Source organism: Argentina silus, assembly GCF_951799395.1.
Source record: "Argentina silus genome assembly, chromosome: 2".
NCBI lineage: Eukaryota > Metazoa > Chordata > Actinopteri > Argentiniformes > Argentinidae > Argentina > Argentina silus.
The window spans coordinates 8,746,861-8,773,338 of NC_139656.1; the positions used below are offsets into that span (position 1 = coordinate 8,746,861).

Consider the following 26,478-nt stretch of genomic DNA (forward strand, 5'->3'; position numbering starts at 1 on the left):
TTTCCATTTGGATGACATTTCCCCCACTCAAACAACAATATCATGATTACGAAGAGGTTTTTTTTATGATGCTTTGTCCTCATTCAATCTGATGTCATTTTATAATAGTCATTTATCATTACGAAAAGTGACCCTTTCAGGTTGCAATTTCCATATTATGCAAGTCACATTAAGCCATTTTATTATGCATTGGTATATGATGTTATTATTGGATGTGCTGATCTATTGCTTTGTATATTTTTACCAGTATTAACAAAGTTTGAGAAATATCATCGCCACCATTGACCAAAGGGTTGCATTCAAGTAGAAGATAAACATCTGCCCGAAGCATGGCTCAAAGGGCATAAAAACATATGACATTCTCAAATCATTGACTTTGGTTATCCATGTCAAAGGTCTGTCGATCTTATCTACCCACTATCTATTATATTGTCTCAAAGCATTTCTTCAGTGAAAAAAATAAATATTTGTTTTAACATAATTGAATTTTAATCATTTAAAATGGTCTGACACTTCCTACATGGAGAGCAATCCACTTCCCTATTGATGAATCTGCATCACGTTTAGCAGAAGTCCCAATAACCAGCTATAGTATCAGTACAGGAACACTGGGTTCACTTAGGCACATTCAAAGTCAATATGATCATGGTCCCAGACACAGAGGCCATCAGTAAGGAGGTAGTAGTAGTAGTATCAGAGGTTCGTCTGGATTGGGGGCTTCTCTGGTAGAGGAATGACAGAGCTGATATCTCCTATATTTGGGTATATCTCTCCTTTCTCCAGATAATATGGAACCTTTTTGTTTTCAAGTGCAAAGGGCGTGATTGACTTTATTAATCTCTGTAGGGAGAAATTAAAACCATTGTTAGAAGTCTTCCAATGAACTGATTTTGATAGACTTGATGGATGACTATCTAGTGAAATATATATATATATATATATATATATATATATATATATATATACTGTAGCCTACTGTGCTAGAATGAATAGGCACAAGGGAAGACTGATGCAGTACCTCTGTGAAGGACCCAGGCAGGACCCAAAGTGTGTGAACAGCTCCAAGGGGTATCCAGATGAGGGATGCCAAGGCGATGACCCAGCCGACCCCCTGAGCCCATGGGGGGTATATATAGTCCTCATAGCGGGCTGGTTTAAACTGGATGACTGTGAACACCAGGATCACCTGTTGCACAAGACAGGATATACCACTTAGATTCACTGTGTTTTACACACTCAAGTTAATACATTTTAAATGCATCACATACTGTAGTCCTGTTCTGGAAAATGATGAGGACTCACAGTGATCAGAACAGGAGAGACAACCATCCAGCACCCCCTGAAGAAGATATTAGGTCTTTTTCCTGTCATCTCCTGTACGTTCTGCGAAAGCCGCTTCACACCTGAAAGACGAAAAACCATGGAGAAGTAAAGTAAAAACATTCCATATGCTTACATTACAGTACAGTACACATTCTCAAATATTGTTCTTACCATAAATCCAACAGATGGCCATCACCTCAAAAAAGGCGAGAAACATTATGGACACAATGGCTGTGTAGTGGTCCATCAACTGGAAAACGTAGATCCCCACCTGATCAAAGAGGTTTATGCTTTAATATCTTTAAGAAGTAACCATGCTATATTTGGGTAGCATGTTGAACAGATATCACATTTATAGTTCACTCAGCAGGATGATTGGTATGCTGGAGCTGGCAGGCTAGCTGTACCTGCATGACATGGGGGATGCCTAGGAGGAAAGCAGAACAACAGACTGCCAGGACCAAGATCTCCTTCTGCCTCAGGTACTTCAACAGGGGCTGGCCAAAGCCATCCATGAGGCTGGTCACCATGACCTCCACCATGGCAAACTGACAAAGACAAATATAATGCCACCCTGTTAGAATCATTATTTACTCTTTTATGTCTGTTTTATGGGGATATTTTGTTGAGTCACATGAGAGGTCATTACTACTACATTAAATGTCGGTGTGTCAGTTAAAGATTGACCTGTTGTTCCTAGACCTCATACAAAATAGAATTTATTATATCTACTGTATTTCATTTACAGGGAGATTAGGTCACGGTTAATATGACTAACTAACTAACTAACTGTTATATGAATGTGAAAACATAGCATCTTTATACAGTACAGACTGTATAAACTATATTATAACTATATAACTATATATTGGGTTAACCACCTGACTGTCCAGCCCAAGGCACAGAAGCATGAGGAAGAACAGAACAGCCCATAGTGGAGCCACTGGCATGGTCACGAAGGCTTGTGGGTAAACCACAAAAACCAGGCCTGGACCTAGACATACACAACAAACAACAAGCATCAGCATCATTATGGCATTAAGAGTATTTTCTCTAATGCCAGACCCTTGTGAAATAATGAGGGTGCTTTGCCTCAAGTAGACCTACATTTACTGTAACTAACTCCAACCTTTTCATTCCCTTCTGATATTTAATCTGTCACAAACTGACCATCCACAGCCAGGTCGCTGATATGTATGTTCTGTAGATGTGACATGTAGCCAAACGCAGAGAAAATGACAAAGCCTGAGAGAATGCTGGTCATGGAGTTAGTGATGGATATAGCCAATGTGTCTCTGTGGGAAGAAAGGTGTGAATAATACATTATTGTTGTAAGATTATAGAAAATGAAAACAATGTTTTTTGATTGATTATACACAGAATATGGTGACTATCTGAGTGTCTGATCTGCTTACTTTAAGACATTGTTGTTGAATGAATTATAGCTGGACATGGCCATCAGAGAACCAAAGCCTATCCCAATGGAGTTGAAGATCTGAGCCGCAGCATTGACCCACACCTGGAACACAAAGCCATTCTCATACCTCAAATACTACCATGAAGTTCATCCACACTCATAGAAGAACTACTGTATCCCCACTACTCATCCAAGATGCATCCACCTCTCTCAGAATCTCATTATATTCTCCATCTGAACTCCTGTTCCATTAATTAATTAACTCCCTCTCACATAATGTGTAGCCTATAATCTAGTTAATCACTCATTGACCCCTGCCCTTGCCCTACTCATATTGCTCATTCCTGGGATTCCTCTGTCCCTCCCTGCCTCACCTCCACAGACAGGAGTTTCTCCCACTGAGGCACGATGAAGAAGCGGATGCCTGTCAGAGCTCCGGGGAGCTGCACGTTGTTTATCAGTAGAGCCAACAAGATGACATATGGGAAGAGAGCTGTGAAGTACACCACCTGTACACACACACAATCATGAGAACTTGATATAAGACAATACATGACAACACAATGCCCACAATGCTCGCTCTCTCTCTCTCTCTCTCTCTCTCTCTCTCCCTACCTTCCCCGTTGACTTCACTCCCTTGAAGATGCAGAGGTAGATGAGGATCCAGGCTAGTACGAGCAGGAAGAAAAGTTCCCACCGCAGGATCCCGCTCTCCTCCACTCCTCCTGTCCGCTCCAACACCTTATGACTGCAGTACAACAGACACCAGCTCTGATCAACACTCGGGATCCTCCCTACACACTGATGCTAAGACAAAGACATGATGAACACCCAGAATCTCTCCTTGAGTGATTGATTGCTGGACTATTGAATCAATAGCATAGTTCAATTGAAGAGGAAGAGATGTAAATGGATGGAATGATTGATGTACAGGTATGAGATGGTTTGTAAAATGAGACGTCCTGAGATACCTAGACATACCTAGATCAGGGATAGGTAGCTAATATAATGTGTACATAATCTGATACATCAAGATCTTAAAACAGCTCCTCCACCATAAAAATTAATCTTTGCTCCTAGTGCTTCTTGAAGTTCAGTGATGTTGATCTGTATTCCCATAAATGTGTGATTTTTTAAATGGACCAGGCTTTTCTCCGAAGGAGGCGTGAGAACAATGTGATTTGGAGGTATGGCTACAAGAGACTAATGGGAATGCAATGATAATTCTCACCTTTGATTTGTAGGATATCATCCCATTGTTAAGTGAAGTACCCTACTACTCCTCTGCACATTGTGAAGACAGCACTCTTGTTGTCATGTTGGCACTGGTTTTCAAATATTTCGAAAATCTCTGACCACCTCAATTACTAGATGAAATATAGGTGTAAAGACACAGGAATAAAGACCAGAATTTCTCATATCTGCATCCGATGAATCAGTAGATTAAGCAACTAATTGAAAAAAAAAAATCAACAAATGTTTTTATCGACTGAAAGCCCTACTTGAACATTCATATTTTATATCCAATACATTTTTAAGTCACTGTTACTGTAGACAACTTAATATAAGTGAATTCAGATGTCATGAAGTGTGACATGTGCTTATAATGTAGTTATAACCCAATGCCAAGTAAAGACACATATAGCCTTAATAAGGACTCTCTGGGAAGCTATAGGTAACGTTATATGCAGTCATACTGTACCAATGGAAGCGGGTGACACTAAGTTGGTTAAGTTCAGACCCTGCCCTGTCTGATTGCCCGGAATCATAACCCATTTTACTGCCTTCCCACAAACTTTTAACAACAGTGTTTGTCCTTCTTTCTGAAGGCACTGAGCCTCCACTGTCACACCTGTCATGGAAATGAGCCTCCACTGTCACACATGATCTCATAGCACAGCATTTCTGGTCCAGCCCGAGTCCACAGGTAGTCAGCCTCTTCATCACTGCCATGCCAAACATGACAGATTAGAGAAGAAACCAGACTAGTCTACTGTGATACGTACTTGAAGAACTGCTGGCTGGCGGTGGAGGAGGTTGTGTTGCTGTTGGTGGCATTGTTGGTACAGTTGGGGGTGTTCCATGTGTTGTTGCAGCTCTGCCACGGCAGCGGACTCTGGAAGGAGCTGAAGAGGTAGTACAGGCCCCAAGTGATGATGATGTTGTAGTATGTACACATGATGAAGGAGATGGCAACCGTCGCCAGACCCACTCCTAATGGCAAATCACATTTGGTTATTGTTGAAAACGTTCAACTGGACTAAAATAATTGTGTGCTTTTCTCTTTGAATGACAAATGCTCCTCAAGGAACATCGAACTGGAAATCAAATTGTGCTCTCAATTGAGTGATGCTATAGGCTTTAGGAAGGCTAGATTTAAGATAGTCCTCCCCATCTCATCTGAAAAATATTTGTGACCCCATCCCAGGACACCACCATTTCAAGTTTAGATGTGAGAGCTCCAGTACCTTTGAGCAGCGGGCAGACTTTAGCCAGGGCATGAACAGGTCCTCTCCTCATGTACTGTCCCACAGTCAGCTCCATGTAGAGCAGAGGGATCCCCAGCACCACCAACATCAGGAGGTAGGGAATCAGGAACGCACCTTACAGGGAACACATCAGCATCAGCAACATATAGTGCCTTCGGAAAGATTCAGACCCCTTCACTTTTCCACATTTTGTTGTGTTATAGACTCAATTTAAAATGGATTAAATTAAAAGAATTTGCCATCAATCCACACACAATACCCCAGAATGACAAAGCGAAAACAAGTTTTTTAAAATTTCAGTAAATTTATTAAAATTGAAATACAGAAATACCTCATGTACATAAGTATTCAGACCCTTTGCTTTGACACTCTTAAAATTAGCTAAAATGCAAAAATGTCATCAACAAATTACTCAATAACTTGAATTGAGTCCATCTTAATGCAAGGATAATAGTTAATGTAATTTTGGAATTAATATCTTTGTTTTTATAAAGTCTCTGATTTGCATAGGAATCAATTACACACTGTGTAGATTAGGATGTCACAACCAACTCAGCAAATTTCATAATTTTCTCTTGATCCTGAAAAACTCATCAGTCCCTGCCGGTGACAAACTTACCCATAACTTGATGCAGCTACCACTATTCTTCACACGAGAGATGGTGCAGAAACTGCATTGCATGTGCTGGATTTGCACCAAAGTTAATGCTTTGTAGTAAAAGCAAAATAAAACCAAATAAACATTTCCAGCCACTTTCTTTGCTGTATCACTTGAATTCATTGTTGCGAACACAATTATGGATATGAGATTATTTTCCATTAAGGGGTTATTTTTGGCCACTTGCTTATAGACCAATTTTGTAGAGTGACTGAGATGATGTTGTCCCATCAACTTTGTAGATTTTGAAGTCTCCCCAGGCCTCAGGGTCGCACTCCTGAGCAGTTTTGTTCCTCTCCATTTGCTCAGTTTGTAATGACAACCTGATCCACACTGTGTGTAATTGATTCCTATGCAAATCAGAGACCCTATAAAAACAAAGATATTAATTCCAAAATTACATGAACTAAAAAACTGTTTTCACTTTGTTCATTCTGGGTGTACCTGGCTTTACAACCTTGCTGCAAGAATCTTTAATACTAGTGTATCTCAGAACTTCCAAGTTATTGAGGGTTTTATTTGATACCAATAATGTCACATATACGTTTCTCAAGAACAAAGAATACAATCTGAAATGTATTAATCACTGTGTCAACATGCCATGAAGTTACAGTTTCATAGCATGCTTAATGCCATGTATGGTGACTTATAAGTGACCAGAAGTGCAGTGAAGTCATTAACACCTTCCTAATTTCATTGCCTCTCTCACATGTGACTAACTCACAGTTTTATAACTTCCAGGGTTGTGTTTTCCACAATCAAATATTTTGTTTGTTTATCTCAGGGTTTTATTTTATATTTATTGTGGACACGTTACATAATTCTTCTGCTATTACAATAATTTCTTCATTTTGATCATAGACACAATGTGATGTTTGTTCTATTCTTCATATTATTAAACTTTAACTATAATTTGGTAGAAAATAATGACGATGTCAATACCAATAAAAGTGGCATGTGGCATGTTGGAATAATTGAAGTACTATCTCTTGTGCTCCTTTGATGTAATCAAATCCCATAAAACATTTAAAACCTTCCAATATGATGTTCAATTACTTACACTACAAGCCACTGACATCATTGTGGCTCTATCAATTTGAAATCTACATCTTAAAACGTTGTAATATTAATTCATAACTTCTTATATATTCTCAACAGTTCAAACAAATATAATGTGGTTTTACAGTCCTCTGTCTGGGCTGTTTCCTTATAAGCTTGCTCTCACCTCCTCCACTCCTGTAGCACAGATAAGGAAATCTCCAGATATTCCCCAGGCCCACTGCACAGCCGATCCCAGCCAACGTGAACTCTATCTGCCTGCTCCATGTTGGCCTGCTAGGATCCTGCTCCATTTCCAATGCTCTCTGTGTCTTCTCTGTCACTTGCTGGACTTAAACTCCATGGTTACATTTAGTTAGTATTAAATGAAACTTGGTCATATAATCATCTTTTATGGTCTTTAATGATTAGCTGAGTACTCTGGTTGAACCACAGTGGTTGGAGAGACAACTCCAAGCCTCTTGTGCCTTATAAGTAGTTCCTGTAGGCCTACCCCCTATCTTTTAGATTAATCTTTGTCTTTTCTGAGATTCAGTCACACAGAGTACTAGAAAGTGCCACAGACAGAAATTAAATATCAATTTAGTGGAATGCAGCAATTGAATCGAAACATATGACCTTATGCACAGCACGGTTGTGAACTTGGAATGAATAGGCATTTTACTTATCATTTTATTAACCAGTATAGTAGGATATGAATCTCCTAATTAATGATTGTGTGTCCTTCCAATGTTATCTTGCTATGGGTACTTGTATCTTATGCAATATGTTCTGATAACTGTTGAATAAACACAGTTTTCTAGTCTATAACAAATATAAAGCAGTCACCACGTTTTTCAGGGCAAAGGTTATGCATGACACTCACTTTCCTTCAATTATGAGAGCAGGATGGAAGTGGGGGAGATCTGGGACAGCTTGAGACTGCACTTTGAATCATAGAGCACTGTGTTACCCAATCCATAAATGTGAGATATTAAAATAGTTCAAGCATGTATTCAAGCAGTATCCTCTAAAAAGTATGAAAGTATCTAAAAATGTAAATGTAACTGTGTTTGTGTTTTTTAACACAAATATAAGGTTCTAACATCTGGCAAAATTATGACTGGAGTCTTACTTGAGGCCTATCAAAACTGGCACTTTCTTGTAACAATGGCACATCATTGCCGTTTGGTGGCACTGGAGCACAATTATTCATTCCATCTCATGACAAAAACAAAGATAAAGCTCTGTATAAAACCTTATAATCGTAGTAGATATTATATTTCCATAAAAAGGACGGGGCAAGAGATAAAACCGCGCCCATCGACCACAAGCCTCCATCCCAAGACCGTACCAACCAGATAAAAAGGAGGAGGGGGAGGAAATGGAAATAGGGCAGTGTCGCTCAAAACAAGCGTCTCCATTTTGGAACCCTGGGGGCTCGCAACATTCGAATTGATAGGGGCGGGGCAGACGAAGCTTGAATTGTGGAGAAAATTTTCGACGAATACGATCCGTTGATATTTTTTTATCGTTCGTGAGATTTTTAAGGGACACGCGTTGTGTGATAATATGGGAAATTGTCATACTGTTGGACCAAATGAGGCCCTTGTGGTTTCAGGTACGTATATTAATTTTGGGCTAAACTCTGATCCTTTGCTTTCTCTTCTACAGCGTGAGAAATAGTAGGATAGATTTGTTGCACGCACTTACTATGACTCATAATGGTCGCACACACATATTCTTGGTTATTCTTGGTAGTGATTTATTTGCATAGCCACAGTTGTATCCACATTGTTTAGCCAACCAAATTAGTAATGCAGATGGGGTTACGGACTGTATTAGGCTATATGGAATTTCCTTGATTCCATCATATGAATCCAACATAAAACATTAGGCCTATTATGCAATATAACTAGCATTTTAATATGAATCTGATTCTGGAATGATGTTAAATCAAGTGTCTTCAACAGCAAGTGTTATTTAAGCTTTATGTTTAGTGACGCTATAGTGTGTAAATATGAGGGCTCGTTGAAGCTGGGGGAGGAGATAATGTCGAGGCATACCCATTCCCGTATTTCAGTCTTGTAAATTCCCACCATGCATGCCTTAAAGGGGCAATCTGGGATTGGCACATCCATGTTTCTTACGTTTACATTAGTGATGGGCTATAGCCATTGATTATTGAAGAATGTAACTTATACATGATCCTGAGCTTAATTCAACTGTCTTACCCCATAAAAACTCAAAATCTAAGTTTGTTTTTTGCTGTTCTAACCCCAAATTGCAAATGTGGGTTGTACCATTTGCCTTCATGAACTCATTCAAGTGCTTCTGATGTCGTGACAACTCTTCAACCAATGAGATTGCAGCTATTGTTGACAACATGGACATCCAAAGAAAGCTTCTACTTTTGTTGCTCCTTACTGCAGAGACATCTGGGGGAACTACTTTCTCAACCATGTTAAAACTGTACATAATTATTTACCATCTACTGTCAAAATCTGGGGTTTGGCAGCCATTTCTCTATGGAGAAGGTGAAAGGTTATCATCCTTTTACCCCGATTTTTCCACTTAGAGCTTTGACTTGGAGGCTTGTTTGAGTGCTTATTTCAGAGTGGGAAGCACGTGAAAATCTGACATGCCTTGAACGCACCATAGGTACGAACTGCTGTTCAATGGTCAACTCATTCTCTTCCTTGCGTATTCTCCAACATCCTCCTCAATGTATTGAAAATGAACTTTATTCTTTTCAATTACCGAATTGGAATTCAATTCACTTCTGGAATTGATAGAATTAAAAAGGAATTTGCCCTTACCCTGGGTCTTAATGTCCTGATGTCAATGAGGATAATGTTACATTTAGACCCATAGGGGACATACAGGTTTCTAGAATGTCCTCAAAGTAACATAATTCAGGACCGAAGTGATCTGTCTGAACATTTTTTACAACATAAGTTACATACAAGGGACCCTGCCAACTATCCTTATCAAGGATGTTACACACATCCAGGTGACTTTCACAACGTGTTTGACATTCAGGACCTCTTAAGGGGCTTATGGGAACATTTGCTGAATGTCACAACTACGTTCCTTGTTTAATGCGCCTGTGATTATAATTAGGCTACATTGGTCTGTAATCAAATCAAACTGGGGGAGAACAGGATGTGGCTGGGGTGGCTGCGGACCCTGATGCCCCCCCCCGCTTCTTCCTGAAGTCCACAATCAGCTCCTTAGTTTTGCTGATGTTGAGGGAGAGATTATTGTCCTGGTACCAGTCCACCAGGACTCTTTCCTCTTCCCTGTAGGCTGTCTCATCATTGTTAGTAATCATGCCAACCACAGTGGTGTCGTCAGCAAACTTGATGATGGAGTTGGATCTGTGCTTGGCCACACAGTCGTGGGTGAACAGGGAGTACAACGGGGGACTAAGCGGACAGTCCTGGGGGGGGGGGGGTCCTGTGTTGAGTCAGAGTGGAGGAGGTGATGCAGCCTACCCTCACCACCTGGGGTCTGCCCCTCAGGAAATCCATGATCCAGTTACACAGGGAGGTGTTAAGACCTAGGTCCCTGAGCTTTGTGATGAGCTTGGAGGGGACTATGGTGTTCAATGCTAAACTGTAGTCAATGAACAGCATTCTCACATGAGTATCTCTCTTGTCCAGGTGGGATAGGGCAGTGTGCAGGGTGAGAGCAATGGTGTCATCAGTGGATCTGTTGGGGCGGTATGCAAGCTAAGGTCGGTCCAGTGTGGCAGGCAGAGTGGAGTTGATGTGGGTCTTAACCAGTCTCTCAAAGCACTTCATGATGACAGACATGAGTGCAACAGGGCAATGGTCATTAAGGCAGGTTACCTTGGTCTTTGTGGGCACTGGAACACTTGTTGTCACCTTAAAACAGGTGGGGATTACAGACTGGGACAGGGAGAGGTTGAAGATGTCTGTGAATACATCTGCCAGCTGGTCAGCGCATGCTCTGAGGACGCGTCCAGGGATGCCGTCTGGGCTGGCTGCTTTGCGGATGTTTAAAAGCAGATGTGAGCTTACTCACATCAGCCACAGTGATCGATAACACACTGTCCTCGTGGGTAGCGGGAGCCTTTGTGGGGGACTCCTTGTTGCTTCCCTCAAACCGAGTGTAAAAGGAGTTGAGCTCGTCAGGAAGCGAAGCATCAGTGCACAAACTGCCACTCCCCTTATAATCCATAATCGTCTGCAGCCCACGCCACATCCCTCTCACGTCAGCGCCCTGGTATTGTGATCCTACCTTGTCCCTGTATTTCCTCTTAGCGTCTCTGATAGCTTTTCATACATCGTATCTGGATTTCTTGTATTTGTCCAAATATGTGTCCAAATATGATTAATTCAATTCCCATACCGTACATAGAAAATTATTGTATTGTTATTGCTGTAGCATATGCGGGACTGCCCCTACTTGTATACAAAAAAAGAAAGAAAAAGATTTGAGGATAGGTCGGCTAATATGGAGAAGTTGTCTTGATACTAATGTGAAACCTCAGCAAATGAAGTCTTTATTTGGTCCATAATCCAGTTGGAGATATCACAGATGATTCAGGAGGTCTTTTAAGGTCTGGAAACTTACTCCTCTCCTCTCGGTTGTAGCAGCACTTGATTTTGCAATTAACTGCAAGCTATGTTGCTAAATTTAGTTGTGTGTATTTTTTTAAAGATTACAAAGCCATTTCAGTCATGTGACCGGGCTGGCCTATATATGCATTGTATTGTCATAGTATAACCTAGGCCTACTGTATACTATGGGTTAAAAATACTATAGAGGTACAACATAACTCAGACATATAGCCTAATGAACAATAAGAGGATTGATTAATGCATCCCTGGAAATAAGTCAGAGATGGATGAGCCAGATCAGGCATTAAGTGAGGAAAACAATTTCCATTTGTGTAAGAAAGAAGATTTTTTATTTTTTTATCAATTTGTTCAATAAATGCTTCCCGCTTCAGGTCACTATTGTCATACAATAGCACCTAATATGCTCATCACACACTCACAGAAGTTGTTGTGGTGTACGTTGGGTGTGTAATTGGACACGTATAGGCCTAAAGATCAAATTTCTAAGGTACTGTATCAGTTATTATGTGCTCTCAGGAGGCAAGTCTGGTACTTTGCAGTTGCCATACAATCATTCCAAAACTTGGAAGAACATTGGCTCAGAGGACATAGGCTTGTGAATGTTGTCACACAGCATTTACAAATTATTTCTAAATTGGAGATTAAAACAATATCTCACATGCTCCTTCTCTCCTCCAATACACACCTGCCATTCCCTAACATACAGTTTTATCACATTCGAGAAGTTGCATTTTAGGTCAAGGGTTATATAATTCGGTATGGCACTGGTATTAACCATTTAGATGTCAAATTATTCATCAGCTCAATTCCAAGCTCCCCAGATAGTACAGCAAAATCATATGGATTGTTTATATAACCTTGATAGAGAGGCTCATCAGACTGTTACTCTTGTGATGAACAGATTGCAGTTCAAAATGTGGATTGCGGTTTGCTGCAGTTTCCTGTCTACTCCACTTTGAATCAACGCATTGAAATAGCTCTTGAATTTTTCATTGTGTTGAAACTTAAGGGATGTTTCTTCAGGTGACAATTGAAAATGTCAGGAAGAGTGTAGTGTTCTCCAGTGACTTCTGAATCCTAGATGATCAGAATGTGGTGAATGTGGTGATGTTGAAAGAGTGGTTGAGCAAAAATTGGTTTGGGTAAGTAGTGAATAAAATGCAGCATGGCCAGATAGTGATCACCCTTCCATTACCGTCAATGCAGTTTTGTATATGATTTGTTCATGAATGTTTTAACATGTTAAATGTTGATGAAATAGTGCTGCTTTTTATTTAAAAACACATCGGGCCGAAATCAACCCAACATGAAGCAAACCAAAATGTAATGCCAGGCTTTTTATGGCTGGGATAAATCCTCATTCAATCCCAGTGTGACTTTTAGAATGTGGAGTGTGGCATCTAAAGCATTCTGAGGAGAGAGCAAAACAGCTGTGGCCCCCCAGTCTCTGACTTCATCTATTCAGGGTCTGTTTCAGCAAGTGGGTCATAGCGTAGTATAGACTGTATGCTGCACCCTCTAACACAACATTTCTTAGTACATGAATGAGGGCATGCTCATCAGACCTTTCTCATGTCATGGTTTCAATGCTTTGACAATGTTCTGTAGTTATTTAGGCCTAAATAATATAATCGACTTTTAGATAAAGGAAGTTGTGTTGTTTTCCATTTTTTAGCAAGGCTGGAACATACAGAAACAGCTCCTTTCACAAGCACTATCAAATCACATTGCAGACAGGAAAAGGAAAAATTAGACAGGAAAAGTCCACCACCCTGTCTTTTGTGTCCGTGTATGCAAGTTGTTTTGTCTGAAACTTTGTGATAGAAATAAACGTCTGTGAGAGAGGGTGTCGTGACAGCTGAGAATGTCACATGATAGCCTCCAGATAAATGTACGAGACACTGATACTGCTCGAAGTGACTGTTGTTGCTTTATTATGCACTACTCATGGTTTAACACAGCCACAATATGTCAGATGATTTTACTGTATGGGACATTTAACTTACACTATCAGTCATAACTTCATTTAAGGACATTTTGTTTGTGTGAAATGTCATGTCTTGTTTAGAATCTTTATTCATCATGACGAATGCTTGATTTACGGAAACTACATAACTTTTGTTTATTCAATAACAACTTTATTTCAGCCTTTGAGTACAGTCAAACCTAAAGCATAAAGCCTTGGACTAAACCAGATATCCTCAGATTTGAGAGGGATATTGCACAAGCACATGCTTGTCTGACTCTGGTTGATGATGTACAGACAATGCGCCTCTGTTTCCATGGATTCCATGCGTTTCTAGGACTGCAATTATTTTGCTGTATGTTAACGGCTAAATGCAGCAATCTGGTGCACTTTGAGATGAACATTGAGAGATGAGATCAACTAAGAATTTAGTAAAAAGATCAAATAATAATAATAAATACAAGTATTCATTTTATTGCACCTTCCCACCTGTCACAGCAGACACTTTCAGTACTCAATTACAGTGTGGGTCTCTCTACTCTGGAACACATAATCTACAGTGTAGTGAGAACCTTCATACCCCTCAACAACTTCCAACATACACTCTGACCTGTCCAATAGGACAAACTGCTAAAAGAATCCCACAAAACACCCTCACACTCTTACTCTCTCTTTCTCTCTCTCACACACACATGCACGCATATACACACACACACACACACACACACACACACACACACACTGTGCTGTAATTAAAATCCAGAAATCCGCTTTAAGTGAGTCTACTGTGTGAGTCTACTGTGTGCTCACCCCTCCTGCCTCTCTCAATTGCTTTCGATGTGTCGTCTGTTACTGCTGTCTCTCGTCAATTTTCTTCTGTTGCTGTCTCTTAGTATTCTATGTTGCTGTCTCTTAGTATTCTATGTTGCTGTCTCTTAGTATTCCATGTTGCTGTCTCTTAGTATTCTATGTTGCTGTCTCTTTTGTCTACCCTCTCTCGTCCTGTCCTGGTTGAAAAAAGTTTTTATAGTAATAATTTACTAACTTTGTTTAACTTTTAACATGCTTGATTAGAACCGCAACCTTTCTACTTCCAAAAAATAAAAAAAATCTAACCGCGAATTGGTTTAATATCGGGTTGTCCATGGGAACGCGACCCAATGCATGACTCTACTCTGGTGTACTGTGGTGGGTGTGGACGGGTGGTACTGTTGTGGTCCATGCTGGTGATGCCCTGGTCCACTGATACTGATACTGATGACACTGTTGGTCTGTGATAGCAGTAATCCAGTGTTACTGTGATGCTGATGTTGTTTCTGCTGACCAACAGGTGGCTGCTGTGGGTCAGATCAGAAGACCTACATGGTCGGAGGCTGGGCATGGGCCTGGTGGCTCATCTCTGACATACAGAGGTAAGGCCTGTCATTCTGAGGTTTCAGGTGTGGTGTTGATGCTTGTTCATTGTCTTCATACAGAATTTACCATGTCAGACACACCATTTATTCTTGGATAGCAGACAGATGGTCTATTTTCATTCTCATTCAAATTTGCGTAAATGTTAAATTCAGTATTAACAACGTATTCTAATTGTCCTCATCACCCTCATATCTATAACCATGCATTTAAGTCATCTTTGAGCTAGATTTTGGATATCATCATTTTCAGCCACATGAATAAAACGGTATGTTATGGTTATGTTTGGAGAAGTGGTTTGCTGTGACCTTTGAGGCCCACCCCCGTTAGGAGCTAATGTTTACTGAATGTGTAAACACAGGGCATCACATTAGTCAGCTGCTCTCGAACATAGCCTCAGTGAGTGCACATCCAGCACAGTACTGGAAAGACAAACACACTAAGGACGTTATGGATCGTGTGGTGAAGTTCACTGAAATCTGCCATAGCCAGCAATTAACATTAAGGCTTCCACAGCACTCATGATAAGATTGTAGCAAAACCACATGACCACTGCAATTACATAATATCTCTGAAGTAATAAGATGAACTATTAACATTTCCAGATGAACTATTAACACTATGATAAATGTGTCATTGGATGTGTTTTTTTTGGATGTTTCCCTCTTATTTGTCTCTTTGTGTCTGCCATGCTAACCTGCCCTGCCTTGCCTGGTGTCTCACCCCATCACTGCACTGATGTGTCTGGGAATCCTTAGCTCTTTGTGTAGTTGCTAGGATACTTGGTACTGCTCTAAAACTAAAGTAGAGACAATGGCTCAAGTAATGGCTCGAGTCTTTCAGGATGTCCTAGTTATTTCCAGCCTCTATTCAGAACACCCATAAATTCAATCAACCATCTGAGATGCTATATTTCAGATCATTTCATGAATGATGGAAATATGAGAAATGGTATTGCTTTTCTGTGGCACAGTGCTTGCTTGAGCCGGACTTGTCTGTGTGGTAGCTGGTGGCCATTAAAGACTGAATAAAGGGGTGGGACTGGAAGGGCTCCCACTTCCCGTTTGTGATGCAGTAATCCCATTAGTGTCTGGCCTGATGATTCATTGATCCAATTCCCCTAGAAGAGAGGCAGAGCTGGAGCCAGAAGCCTCTTGAGTGATGCTGCATTCAGCAGACCATGAGACCATGAAGCCACACCCATATTTAACAAGATGGAAAGTTTCTGAATGCTCAAATGGTCGTATCAAGTCTAAATGCACTCTGACAAACAATGAATCTAGCACTGCCATGATCTTATCATAGTTTGCCATTTAGATACATGTTTATTCTTAAGCATGGCTCTTTTGTATTAGAAAGAGATGAATGAAATAGTTTTGTTGTCAATATGCTTGTTAACCAAGTGCCAAAGCAGCAGTAGATATGAGAATGTTTGTGCAAAACATTCTTGAGTAATCTCTACACAGCCTTAATCTTAGATGTTGGGTCAGGAATGCTGCTAAACAATCCTGCCCTGTGACTTCTGTCCTTTGTCCTAGTTTCAAGTTTCAGTTCTGTATTCTGTCGAGAAGACTGACCAGCTGTGTTGTGGTTGTGCACGCAGTGGTATCAGATGATATAACACACTAGAGATGGATCATCCTCGGAGAAGCCTTTAGCTCAATCTGAAGGTTTCTTCAGCCCGTCGTTTCACATGCCTCTAGACATAGATGCCCTTCTCCCATAGTGTCTTAAAATTCCTCCCTCTCACCCTTGCCCCCGATAATGACATTCCTAACAGCTATTGTATACTCACTCTCCTGCCTCTCCTATTCCCACCCGCCTGCCTGCGTAGAATGTCGCTGGAGATAATGACCATCCTCTGTCGCTGTGAGAATATCGAAACCTTGGAAGGTGTCCCCTTGGAGGTGACAGGGGTGGCTCAGGTAATGCAAAATAAAAGACAGTAAAATCGTCAGGGATTGGTCACAAACCAATAAAGCCAGAGGCAAACAGGTGGACTAACTAGCTAACTGTGTGTGTCTCTGTTTTTCCCTCTTCACGTCTTTCTCTCCACCTACAGCGGAAGGGAGAGAGAGTCAGCTGTCATTAACCTATATGGGCTTTGCTACCCAGCTAACCTCTACACCACTCTTATGGGCTTTGACAACAGGGACACCATAATGATTGCTCAAAGATGGGGTGCAAAGAAGAGTCCTACTCCTATGGCTAGCCACTTCTCTAGATTAATGCAAATTGATATGACTGGATGTGTATTTCAATATGTAGTATTGTACATAGTACAGATTCACATCCACATTGGGAAACCAATGATAATTGCACCCAGAACAACATTCCATTATCCCCTGTTGTCACTGCACTGGAGTCCTTGGGTGAATGTTGTTTTATTTTCCCTTCACTCTTGTGTTTTACCCTCTCTTCATTTGCTTTCCCTCAGAACATGCCAATTTTTATTTTTATTTTTCACATTCTCCACAGGATAACCCTTGAGATTATGACCCTGCAGCCCAAGTGTGAGGATGTAGAGACAGCGGAGGGGGTAGCTCTTACTGTCACTGGGGTGGCACAGGTAAATCACCACAACTTCTGGGAATGCCTCTTTCAGCTCAAGGCGGATTCAGCCTCCACCCCTCCTCCCTTTGACCTCCTATGCCCCCCTGCTTCCCAAGGGGTAATGGTGCCATAATTGAGGGTCAATCATTCTCCTGATAAAAGTGACAGAATCCCTTCAATCAATTACTTTAGACTATGTTTACACCCAGTAATAACATCATGTGTGTCAACATAATCCTATCCAATTCCCAATCTGATTTTGGACATGGATTACAATAATTACTGGTTTGATATGACATTTTGGTCAAGACCAGATGCAAACACAGACCAGCCTTCTCTCACTCTGCTTCAGACTATTTTGACCCTGTCCACTGCTGTTGTTACTATGGTCACAGATCTAGATGAGAATACTCATAACTGAAGCAGAAGACATCATGGCATAATTTAATTAATGAATACAAATACAGATGTGGAGAATTATTGAGCCTCATATCAAGGCAGAAAGTCCCATTAGGCGTTTCTGCTTTGAATGGTGTCTTCCTCGAAAAGGGTACACGGGAGCTGAATAAAGCCTGCCATGTTTATTTTGCATCCCAACATTTAAATTTCTTCATGTTTACAGACATTTCTTTTTTATGATGTATTTTGGTGTGTTTTTTCCTCTGTGCCAAAATCCTTTGCTTGCTGGTAGTCAAGAAACTGGTTCGGTTTATAGTCCCCATACTGTTAATCTGCTGTCTGATTTAAAATAGTTTACTTTGGAAAAAGTGAGACATTTGAGTTGGTTGTTTTAGCAATTGGAATACAAATGTATGCTAAATTGAATTGCTAAAATGTCACTTGAATTGACTTATTTGGTCATTCTAACTAATACCCATCTTATTTTTCCTCTAATTTATTATTTTTTTCTTATCTACAATCTGTGATTTCTTGTAATCAGTATTATTTCTGACAATGTATATGGGTTGTGTTCCTCTCCTCTCTTAGTCTGTCCTATTGGCAAGACTACAATGAGTCCACTGTCAGAGGCAGAGCGAGCATATACAATGCACTTCCCTAACGAGGCTCACCATCAAGTCTATATCTGATTGGACGAGCCTAAACACACCATTGTGCAGGTTTCTGTGGAAACAGAATTTGTGTCGACAAGTTTCCATAAATCCTTGATCGAGTTATCCAAAGAGACTCCCCCAAGAAAAAAGAGAAGGGGTTGGATCAGTGCCAATTGCAATTGTTTGGATACCCACCCACTTTTGACCTTTAACACACCTATATCATATTTCTCATTATATTAATTTACAATATCATCTAACAGGTGTCCACATGTTTGTAAAACTGGAAGGGTGAGTTTGTCTCTTCTGGGTCTATTGTGATTTCCTTACGCTCCACGCCTTTTACGCACTTCTGGCTCCACACTTTCCCATTTTGAAAAGGTGTGCACATATCTCGCCAAATAGGCTTTCCGGATTTTACTCACCTCTGCCTCAAAATCACACCCCTCTGGTGGCCAAGAGAAATCATCTGAGTTCGATTCAACATATAATTGTCTGAGGAATTCTTATGTCCTATGGCTATTAAACCTTCATTTTGAAGGGAGTCCTGCTGGAAAGTAAAATATAAAAACTGGAATCTCATGATTAGGCTTTAAATAGTCTCGTTCCCAGGCACTTCCGCCCAAACATGCGAAAGGTCTGGTGGACCAACGCGAATGAAGTTGACCTTCATTAACCCAATAGATGGAGGCCGTCCGTTGTAAACGTAGACGCATAGCCATTGGCTTTACTTTGCATCAATCATCACCCACAGCACTTCCCCCCCCCCCCTCCAGTGCTTGCACACCACACGTTTCTGATTCGGAACTATGCCTCGCAGCTGTGTGATTCGCTGAAATCAAATAATAACAAATACTTTACACAGTAAATTCACTCCCACTAAGACCGGTTTGAGTCCTTGTTATTCCAGCCTTATATGCGCTGTGCACAATAACCTGGGGACAAGGTTGGGCTTTAAATAACAACTAAATAGCTTGTTCTTTGCCATAGCCCACCTGCTTTGGAGTGGAATTGAATTGTGGAGAATAATGTTGTCAAGTTTGCCACGTGAAACTTCTAATGTGGGAATTATTTGTGCTTGAGGAGATCTTCAAAGCAAATCTGTTTAAAACCTCTTTGGAAAAAGTCATCAGACATTTATTTAAACTTAAATCACAACAGTTCCAATATCCATGATATTGCACACCCTCACGTGTTTTATTGCGAAGAGGAGGGCGTGAGAGTAAGAATGGAATTGTACTGTCAAACTGTCCTTTGTTCCAGTACATACAGTAATATGACAATATAACTTTGAACTGTATGTGTTCTGTTATTCTTGGACCAGATTCCCGCCATCAGCTAGACCATTATTCCTAATTGGTAAGCAATAATGACGATACATTTAAAAGTATATATATTTAGGCGATTTAACAGCACCTGACCCTATCAAGGTGGGCTAAATGGCTGAGACCACTAACAACTAAAACATCTATCATAGATAAGGGTTGCAGTGCTATTTGCTATTTCAATGCTGCTACATATGTTTTTCAGCTATTTTTAGCGTCACTTCAACAAATGGCCATGACATAAGCAATGTTACATTACCTGATTAGCCTACTGTTTAAATCAACCGTCATCGATAAAATACTGATTAACCCTGCCAATACTGTTGCAGGACTTGATGCAGCCTCCAGCGAGCAGGGAATATGGAGATTTTCCGCTTAAGATATCAGATGTGAATGCGCGTATCTATGATATTCATGAGTCACACCCCTCAAATCCGACCCAAATGCGCAGTTGGCACAATGGCTCATACTGGGCCGACATTACAATATGCGCTGGAGCTCCGCACGCACATTTGGTGCGTGAAGCACAGATCTGTGCGCATTGACGGAATAAAGCACCGTTATGTTTTAGTTAAAGTCATTTTCATGTATTTGGCCTGTCTGTCAAGTGAAACGTTATTTAATCAAATTTGAAGTCAGGAAACCCATCCAGTCTCATATTTCCTGTCCATATTTATCTTTGTTGTGATGTTTAATGGGATTGTTTCAGAGCATGCTGTAGAAACTGGTGTTTGCAGGGTGGTTGGAGGGAGGGGTCATATTTGCACGGGCCCTCCTCATTCCAGTGCTGGCCTTGGCACAGCTCCCCCTGCTGTCTCTGTGAGGTGGCCTGCTGTTTGTTTGATTGTCTGTCTCTGTCTCTGTCTGTGGTCAATTATAAGCAGTGTTCTCTTGGAATGATTGCCATCTCCCCTCCCCTCATAAGCGCCCCTCCAGCCTGTCCTATGAGTGCATGCCTCATTGGAGTCAATGTCCAAAACCGTCACCTCAGGGACCAGCTCACTCTCTTTCCTTTCAGCTGCAACGGGGTACACAAAGCAGACCTTTCATTCATTACTTTACCTGTTAAATGAATACTTTTCTCGCTGGCTACATTCTTAGATTTATCTAGGAAAGCCTAGGTCAGAGCCATTAGGGGCCACTGGTTTTGATTTCCATTAAGTCCCATCTGAGGATATGTCTTCTCCTCTGTTGACTTTATCCTCAATTTTAGTGAAGTTACTTACTTGACTTGATGTTATGTTCATTTTTGGTTAATTTGTGAAAAGACTCATGACCCTCATGTGTGATATGCATCTTAATGACTACAAAATCACTGTGAAGTTGTAAGATTACAATTGTTTATTATGCCATTGAAAGTATTTGTGTTAGTCCAGTTTTCATACAAAATCGACCCCTCTTTGATATGACCGTTCCACTATTTATGATACTTGTTTTTGGCAGTACATGATTATCACAGTTAACACATGAGAAGATGCTTCCAAATAGAGATTGGCCTTGAGGACAGAGGGACTGCAAGCTGATCCCTGACACCCTAAAAATCTAGGTCACTCTCCCTGCTAATGATCACAACACTCTAATCTTCCGAGTGCATGGTAGTCTGGTCTGATTTAGGCAAGTTTTCATGTGCCTTTGATAAGTAACACTGTCCACAATATCAGCCTGGAAGACATGATGCATTCTTGGCCAATGGGCTAGAATCAACACTCCTTGCACTTAATTTCACCATATCAATGTCCTCACTTTGCATCAAGGTTTTCACTGAAAATGTACCACACAGTTCTCATGCCAGTTCAACCCCAGGTTCTCACTGATAATGTACCACACAGTTCTCATGCCAGTTCAACCCCAGGTTCTCACTGATAATGTACCACACAGTTCTCATGCCAGTTCAACCCCAGGTTCTCACTGATAATGTACCACACAGTTCTCATGCCAGTTCAACCCCAGGTTCTTCAAGGTCTGGTTATTTTTAATTGCTTTCACGTTTATCAACAAATCAATCAAATAATGTTTTTTCTTACCAAGAGGCCAATAGAGATATTTTAGGAGGAATTGCTGAATGTAGTGATGTGTTTATTAGCAGTGGAAATATACTTTAATTAGAGATGTACAGAATATAAGAATTGTAAGAAAATTATTGAAGGCCAATCAGATGTGCAGTTTTCTACTTTAAGTGCGAATCAGATGTTGTTCGTGTGTGTGTGTGTGTGTGTGTGTGTGTGTGTGTGTGTGTGTGTGTGTGTGTGTGTGTGTGTGTGTGTGTGTGTGTGTGTGTGTGTGTGTGTTGGCTAGCACCTGATGATGTCCTCCTGGCTCTAGGTGAAAGTGATGGTTGACCATGAGCTGCTGGGGTATGCTTGTGAGCAGTTTCTGGGGAAAACTGTTGTGGAGATCAAAAGTGTCATCCTGCAGACCCTGGAGGGTCATCTACGCTCAATCCTCGGTAAGGAGCTATTCAAAACATATATGCTTCCTGTTGTATCTGTATTCTGGGACTCATTAACACACAAATTATCAACTTTTTAAATTGATGAACCTTGATAGCAGATTATCTCTGGTTTGTGGCCCACTCCCACTGACCGCAGTTCTGTGTTTCAGGCACACTGACAGTGGAGCAGATCTACCAGGACAGAGACAAGTTTGCCAAGCTGGTACGCGAGGTGGCATCGCCTGACGTGGGCCGCATGGGCATAGAGATCCTCAGCTTCACCATCAAGGTAAGGGTGTTCAGGTCCTGTTATGGTCTGTGGTGAGTTTACTCCTATTGAAGCTATGGACTCTCATCACCACCATCTTATCTATAGTGACCCCACTAACCACATAGCATATCCATGTGTGTGTCCCTGGCAGGATGTATATGATAAAGTGGAATACCTGAGCTCCCTGGGAAAGACTCAGACTGCTGCAGTACAGAGAGATGCAGACATTGGAGTGGCTGAGGCAGAGAGAGATGCAGGAATCAGGGTAAGATCGATAATACAAACTAGTGGATGTCCTCAACTTGACTATGTAGTGCTGATGCTAGTCTTATGCCAAACTGTCCAACTCAGATTTTTGCTTTTTCCTCTCCTGCTCTTCTTTCTTTATCCATTCCCTTTCTCCACTCACACACATATCCCTAATGATGTCCTTCAACAGGAAGCAGAATGTAAGAAAGAGATGATGGATATCAAGTTCCAAGCAGACACTAAGATGGCCGACTCTAAACGAGAGCTGGAAATGCAGAAGGCTTCCTTTAACCAAGAAGTCAACACAAAGGTATTAGACAGGGATGCCCCTTTAGCATATAATCACCATTAGCAGTCAGTGACATCCAATAAAAGCATATATGACTCCTCTCTCCCTCCAGAAAGCAGAGGCCCAGCTGGCATACGAGCTGCAGGCGGCCAAGGAGCAGCAGAAGATCCGTCTGGAGGAAATGGAGATCCAGGTTGTGCAGAGGAAGAAGGAGATCACCATCGAGGAGAAGGAGATCGACCGCATGGAGAAGGAGCTGATCGCCACGGTGAAGAGGCCCGCAGAGGCGGAGGCCTATAAGATGCAGCAGCTGGCTGAGGGACATAAGTGAGTGAGCCTACACAATGAGCTCAAACAACTGTGCATGTTACAACTGTGGATGTATAGCAGCTTGTCATATTCTAGGAAACACACACTAGCTAAAGAGTGTACAGTCTGAACCCTTATGAGGTGTTAAGAGTTTAAACCTTCTCATGCCCCCCACCCCCGCCAACCTTTGACCAGGATCAAGAAGGTGCTGACGGCCCAGGCTGAGGCTGAGAAGATCCGTCGCATCGGAGAGGCAGAGGCCGGCTCCATCGAGGCGGTGGGGAAGGCCGAGGCTGAGAAGATGAGGCTGAAAGCAGAGGCCTACCTGCAGTACGGAGAGGCAGCCAAGACTGCCCTGGTTCTGGAGGCCCTACCCAAGGTGAGTACGCCTGTCTTGTGGTCTCTTGGGTAGAGTTGTTGGCTCAACAAAAGCATCTGGATTGAGGTTTTACACAAGAATATTATTACAAACCACTATTTTGTTTTGTGAAATTTTGACAAAAAGATTTTCATTGTGTTTGTACAGATCGCTGGCAAGGTGGCCGCACCCTTGGCCCGGACCAGTGAGATTGTCATCCTGAGTGGCGATAGCAGCCGTGTGACCGGGGAAGTGACCCGCCTATTGGCTGAGCTCCCTGTGTCCATCAATGCTCTCACAGGGGTGGACCTGACTAAGGTATGTCTATTCAACAAGTTTCATCTGTAAGTACGGATAGTCTGACGATGCGCCAATACTTGTTCATTGTTACTCTCCATTGTCCCAGTGAAGCCAGCTAATCCAGTCTCTTCTCATTCCACAGATGCCGTTGCTTCAGAAAATGGTCAATCCCCAAGCATGAAAACAATCTTCTACACCCTGACTCCAATGCATCTATATTATACACTCTTTAACTGCCTTCTACTAGAAACACTTGAAAAGCAAGTTTTTTTTTCTACAGTCAGGAAGTTTTTCCTAGACCTCTGGTGCCTTAGCTCTCTATAGGACCAGGTCATCTGCATGTTACACTGCTTTTTTTATCTTTTAAAACACACACTTTATTTTCTCTTTGGTTTTTAATTAGCACACCCAATTATGTAGTACTGACACACATCTAGTTTGTAGAACAGAGGCATTTGTCCAAGTTGTTGGGTGCAGACCTTTATCTGATCTCAAAGATGTAAGGCTCACCAGATGTCTTCACCTACCGTTGCTGTGGTTTTTGTTATAATGCATTGGGGATGTGCCCATTGTATTTGTGTATCAGATGTGCTGTGGCTTTCATCTGCCATCATTTATATCAACTGCCATAAAAGCAGTGATCTTTTGATCTTTGTTTTGGGTATGTGATATTTGTAGACGTACACTTAAAGCAGACATATTCACGTGTGCATTTATTTCTCTATATGAAGCCATATATTCTTAAGATTAGCCTTAATAGAGACCCAGGAGTCCGGCTCTTCTGACCGGCTTTTCTGACCATCTATGGATTACCTCAATCAATAGATCTCAGAAATGAGGTCTATGCTTCAACATTTTCCCATTCTTCTTTCTAACTATTATTTTATAACTATTATAAGCATTTATAACATATTATTATTTTCAGTTGATCAGTGGTCACTGTTGAATAGGTCTTTAATATGACTTTATTCTCTTAGACACTTGCTATATAGAGTACTATCTTCACACTTTACCAGACTCCTAACCCTAACCCTTACTTTCAGGATTTTCCAGTGTGCTGCTATCTTTCACTAAGGATACAATACCCCCATGTCATGTATTTAGGCCTCAAGACCATACAGTTTTCAGTTGTTGTCACATTCCTTACCGAACATGCTCTCAAGAGACAATTTCAGTTAATTTCGACACATGATTGAGTGGGACTGTTGTTTTTTTGTTTGTGCGACGTGTATTTTGTGTAGTTTCTTTCAGAAAATAAATGTTAGCTTTAATGAGGCTGTAACCACTCATGATCAATTACCTCAATCAAGTATGACATGTTTTTTGAATATATAACAACTTCACAGTAACCTGCAAGGTAGTGGCATGCCTGGTCTTATGGACAAATGTGATTATCTGATTTATTATTGGTCGCCAAAATAATACTTTGTTTCTTTTATTGTGTGTTTGTTGTTAACTCCTCTGGTACATTGCAACAATAGTGTCGTGGAGTTCAGCATAACTGTTACATCTGTAATCAGTTTTTGATAAGTGAATGGAGTTTTTATCATTTCATATCATTTATATCCCTGATAGGTCACCATATGCATATATATATTATATTAGTATAACCTGATAATTTTGCAGATTTAGCAGCCAAGATTTACAAATTAACGACACTGAAATTGTTTTATATTTTGTGTTTCACCACCAACATTACTCAAATTGTTTGGTAACATTTTTGTATTACAAGGAAACCTGCATTCTGTATAGTGATGTTTTGAGGACCAAGTCTACAGGAAATGTTCCATCTAAAAATACTGTATCTACCTTTTTCTGGTCAGATTGGGTTTTAGTTTTACTGAAAACCTACCAATTATGAATTGTAGACCTTTCAAAGAATTTCATTTATTCTTTGGGCCCTTATAATGCCAAAGTTCTTTCAAAAATGTTTCATGATCTTGAGTACTTTCTGGGTAGAGGCAGCTTTCAGTTAAGAAAATCAATATTGAGACTAGAATGTAGTTGAAGCATTGTATGCCTTTAACTTGTATATTTAGTGTCTATAGAGTATCTATAAAACATGTACCTTTATTACCCATTATAGAATTGTATCTATCCAGATTCAAATAATGTGTTTGTGAATTTGTTGATTTTGGATTTCTAAGACTGTTAAATACTTTACTGGAAAACTGGTCCATCATGGATATTTCAGCATGTGCTCATGTGCCCCTCATACCCTTCTATGGCAAAGTGTTATGTGCTAACCTGTAATACTACTCGGTAATAAAAGTTTTGCCACCTTTTGAGTTTTCCATGGTATTGTTTAACAGCAGAAGGCCTATTGATATGAGGAGTCTTTACTTCATACACATCTGGAGAAAAGTAAAGTCCCACATTGATTGAGGTTTTTATTTACAAAGACCAGAGACAAAAGTGTGAAAATAT

The 26,478-nt window shown here is 40.8% G+C and overlaps 2 protein-coding genes across 3 annotated transcripts; one reads left to right on the forward strand and one right to left on the reverse strand.

The window, feature by feature from the left end:
• Positions 1-684: 684 nt before the first annotated feature.
• Positions 685-7,239, reverse strand: LOC310822723 (sodium- and chloride-dependent GABA transporter ine; the record flags this gene model as incomplete). Its single annotated transcript, XM_083695168.1, has 13 exons — positions 685-840; positions 1,019-1,186; positions 1,303-1,403; positions 1,495-1,594; positions 1,731-1,871; positions 2,205-2,317; positions 2,494-2,618; positions 2,739-2,842; positions 3,115-3,249; positions 3,356-3,488; positions 4,747-4,954; positions 5,209-5,343; positions 7,113-7,239. 13 exons carry the CDS (start codon positions 7,237-7,239, stop codon positions 694-696), a joined length of 1,737 nt encoding a protein of 578 aa, XP_083551294.1. The 3' UTR covers positions 685-693.
• A 1,133-nt stretch (positions 7,240-8,372) lies between these two features.
• On the forward strand, positions 8,373-26,337 carry LOC310801048 (flotillin-2a). 2 transcript variants are annotated; one of them, XM_083664997.1, is made up of 11 exons: positions 8,373-8,546; positions 14,832-14,913; positions 17,393-17,483; positions 22,167-22,290; positions 22,446-22,564; positions 22,698-22,811; positions 22,986-23,105; positions 23,197-23,411; positions 23,589-23,772; positions 23,920-24,069; positions 24,194-26,337. In XM_083664997.1, the coding sequence occupies exons 1-11, from the start codon at positions 8,498-8,500 to the stop codon at positions 24,230-24,232; spliced, it is 1,287 nt and encodes a 428-aa protein (XP_083521123.1). In that variant the 5' UTR covers positions 8,373-8,497; the 3' UTR covers positions 24,233-26,337. The 2 variants fall into 2 exon arrangements, with proteins under 2 accessions (XP_083521123.1, XP_083521124.1); XM_083664998.1 differs by lacking the exons at positions 8,373-8,546; positions 14,832-14,913 and adding an exon at positions 16,818-16,839.
• Positions 26,338-26,478: the final 141 nt, after the last annotated feature.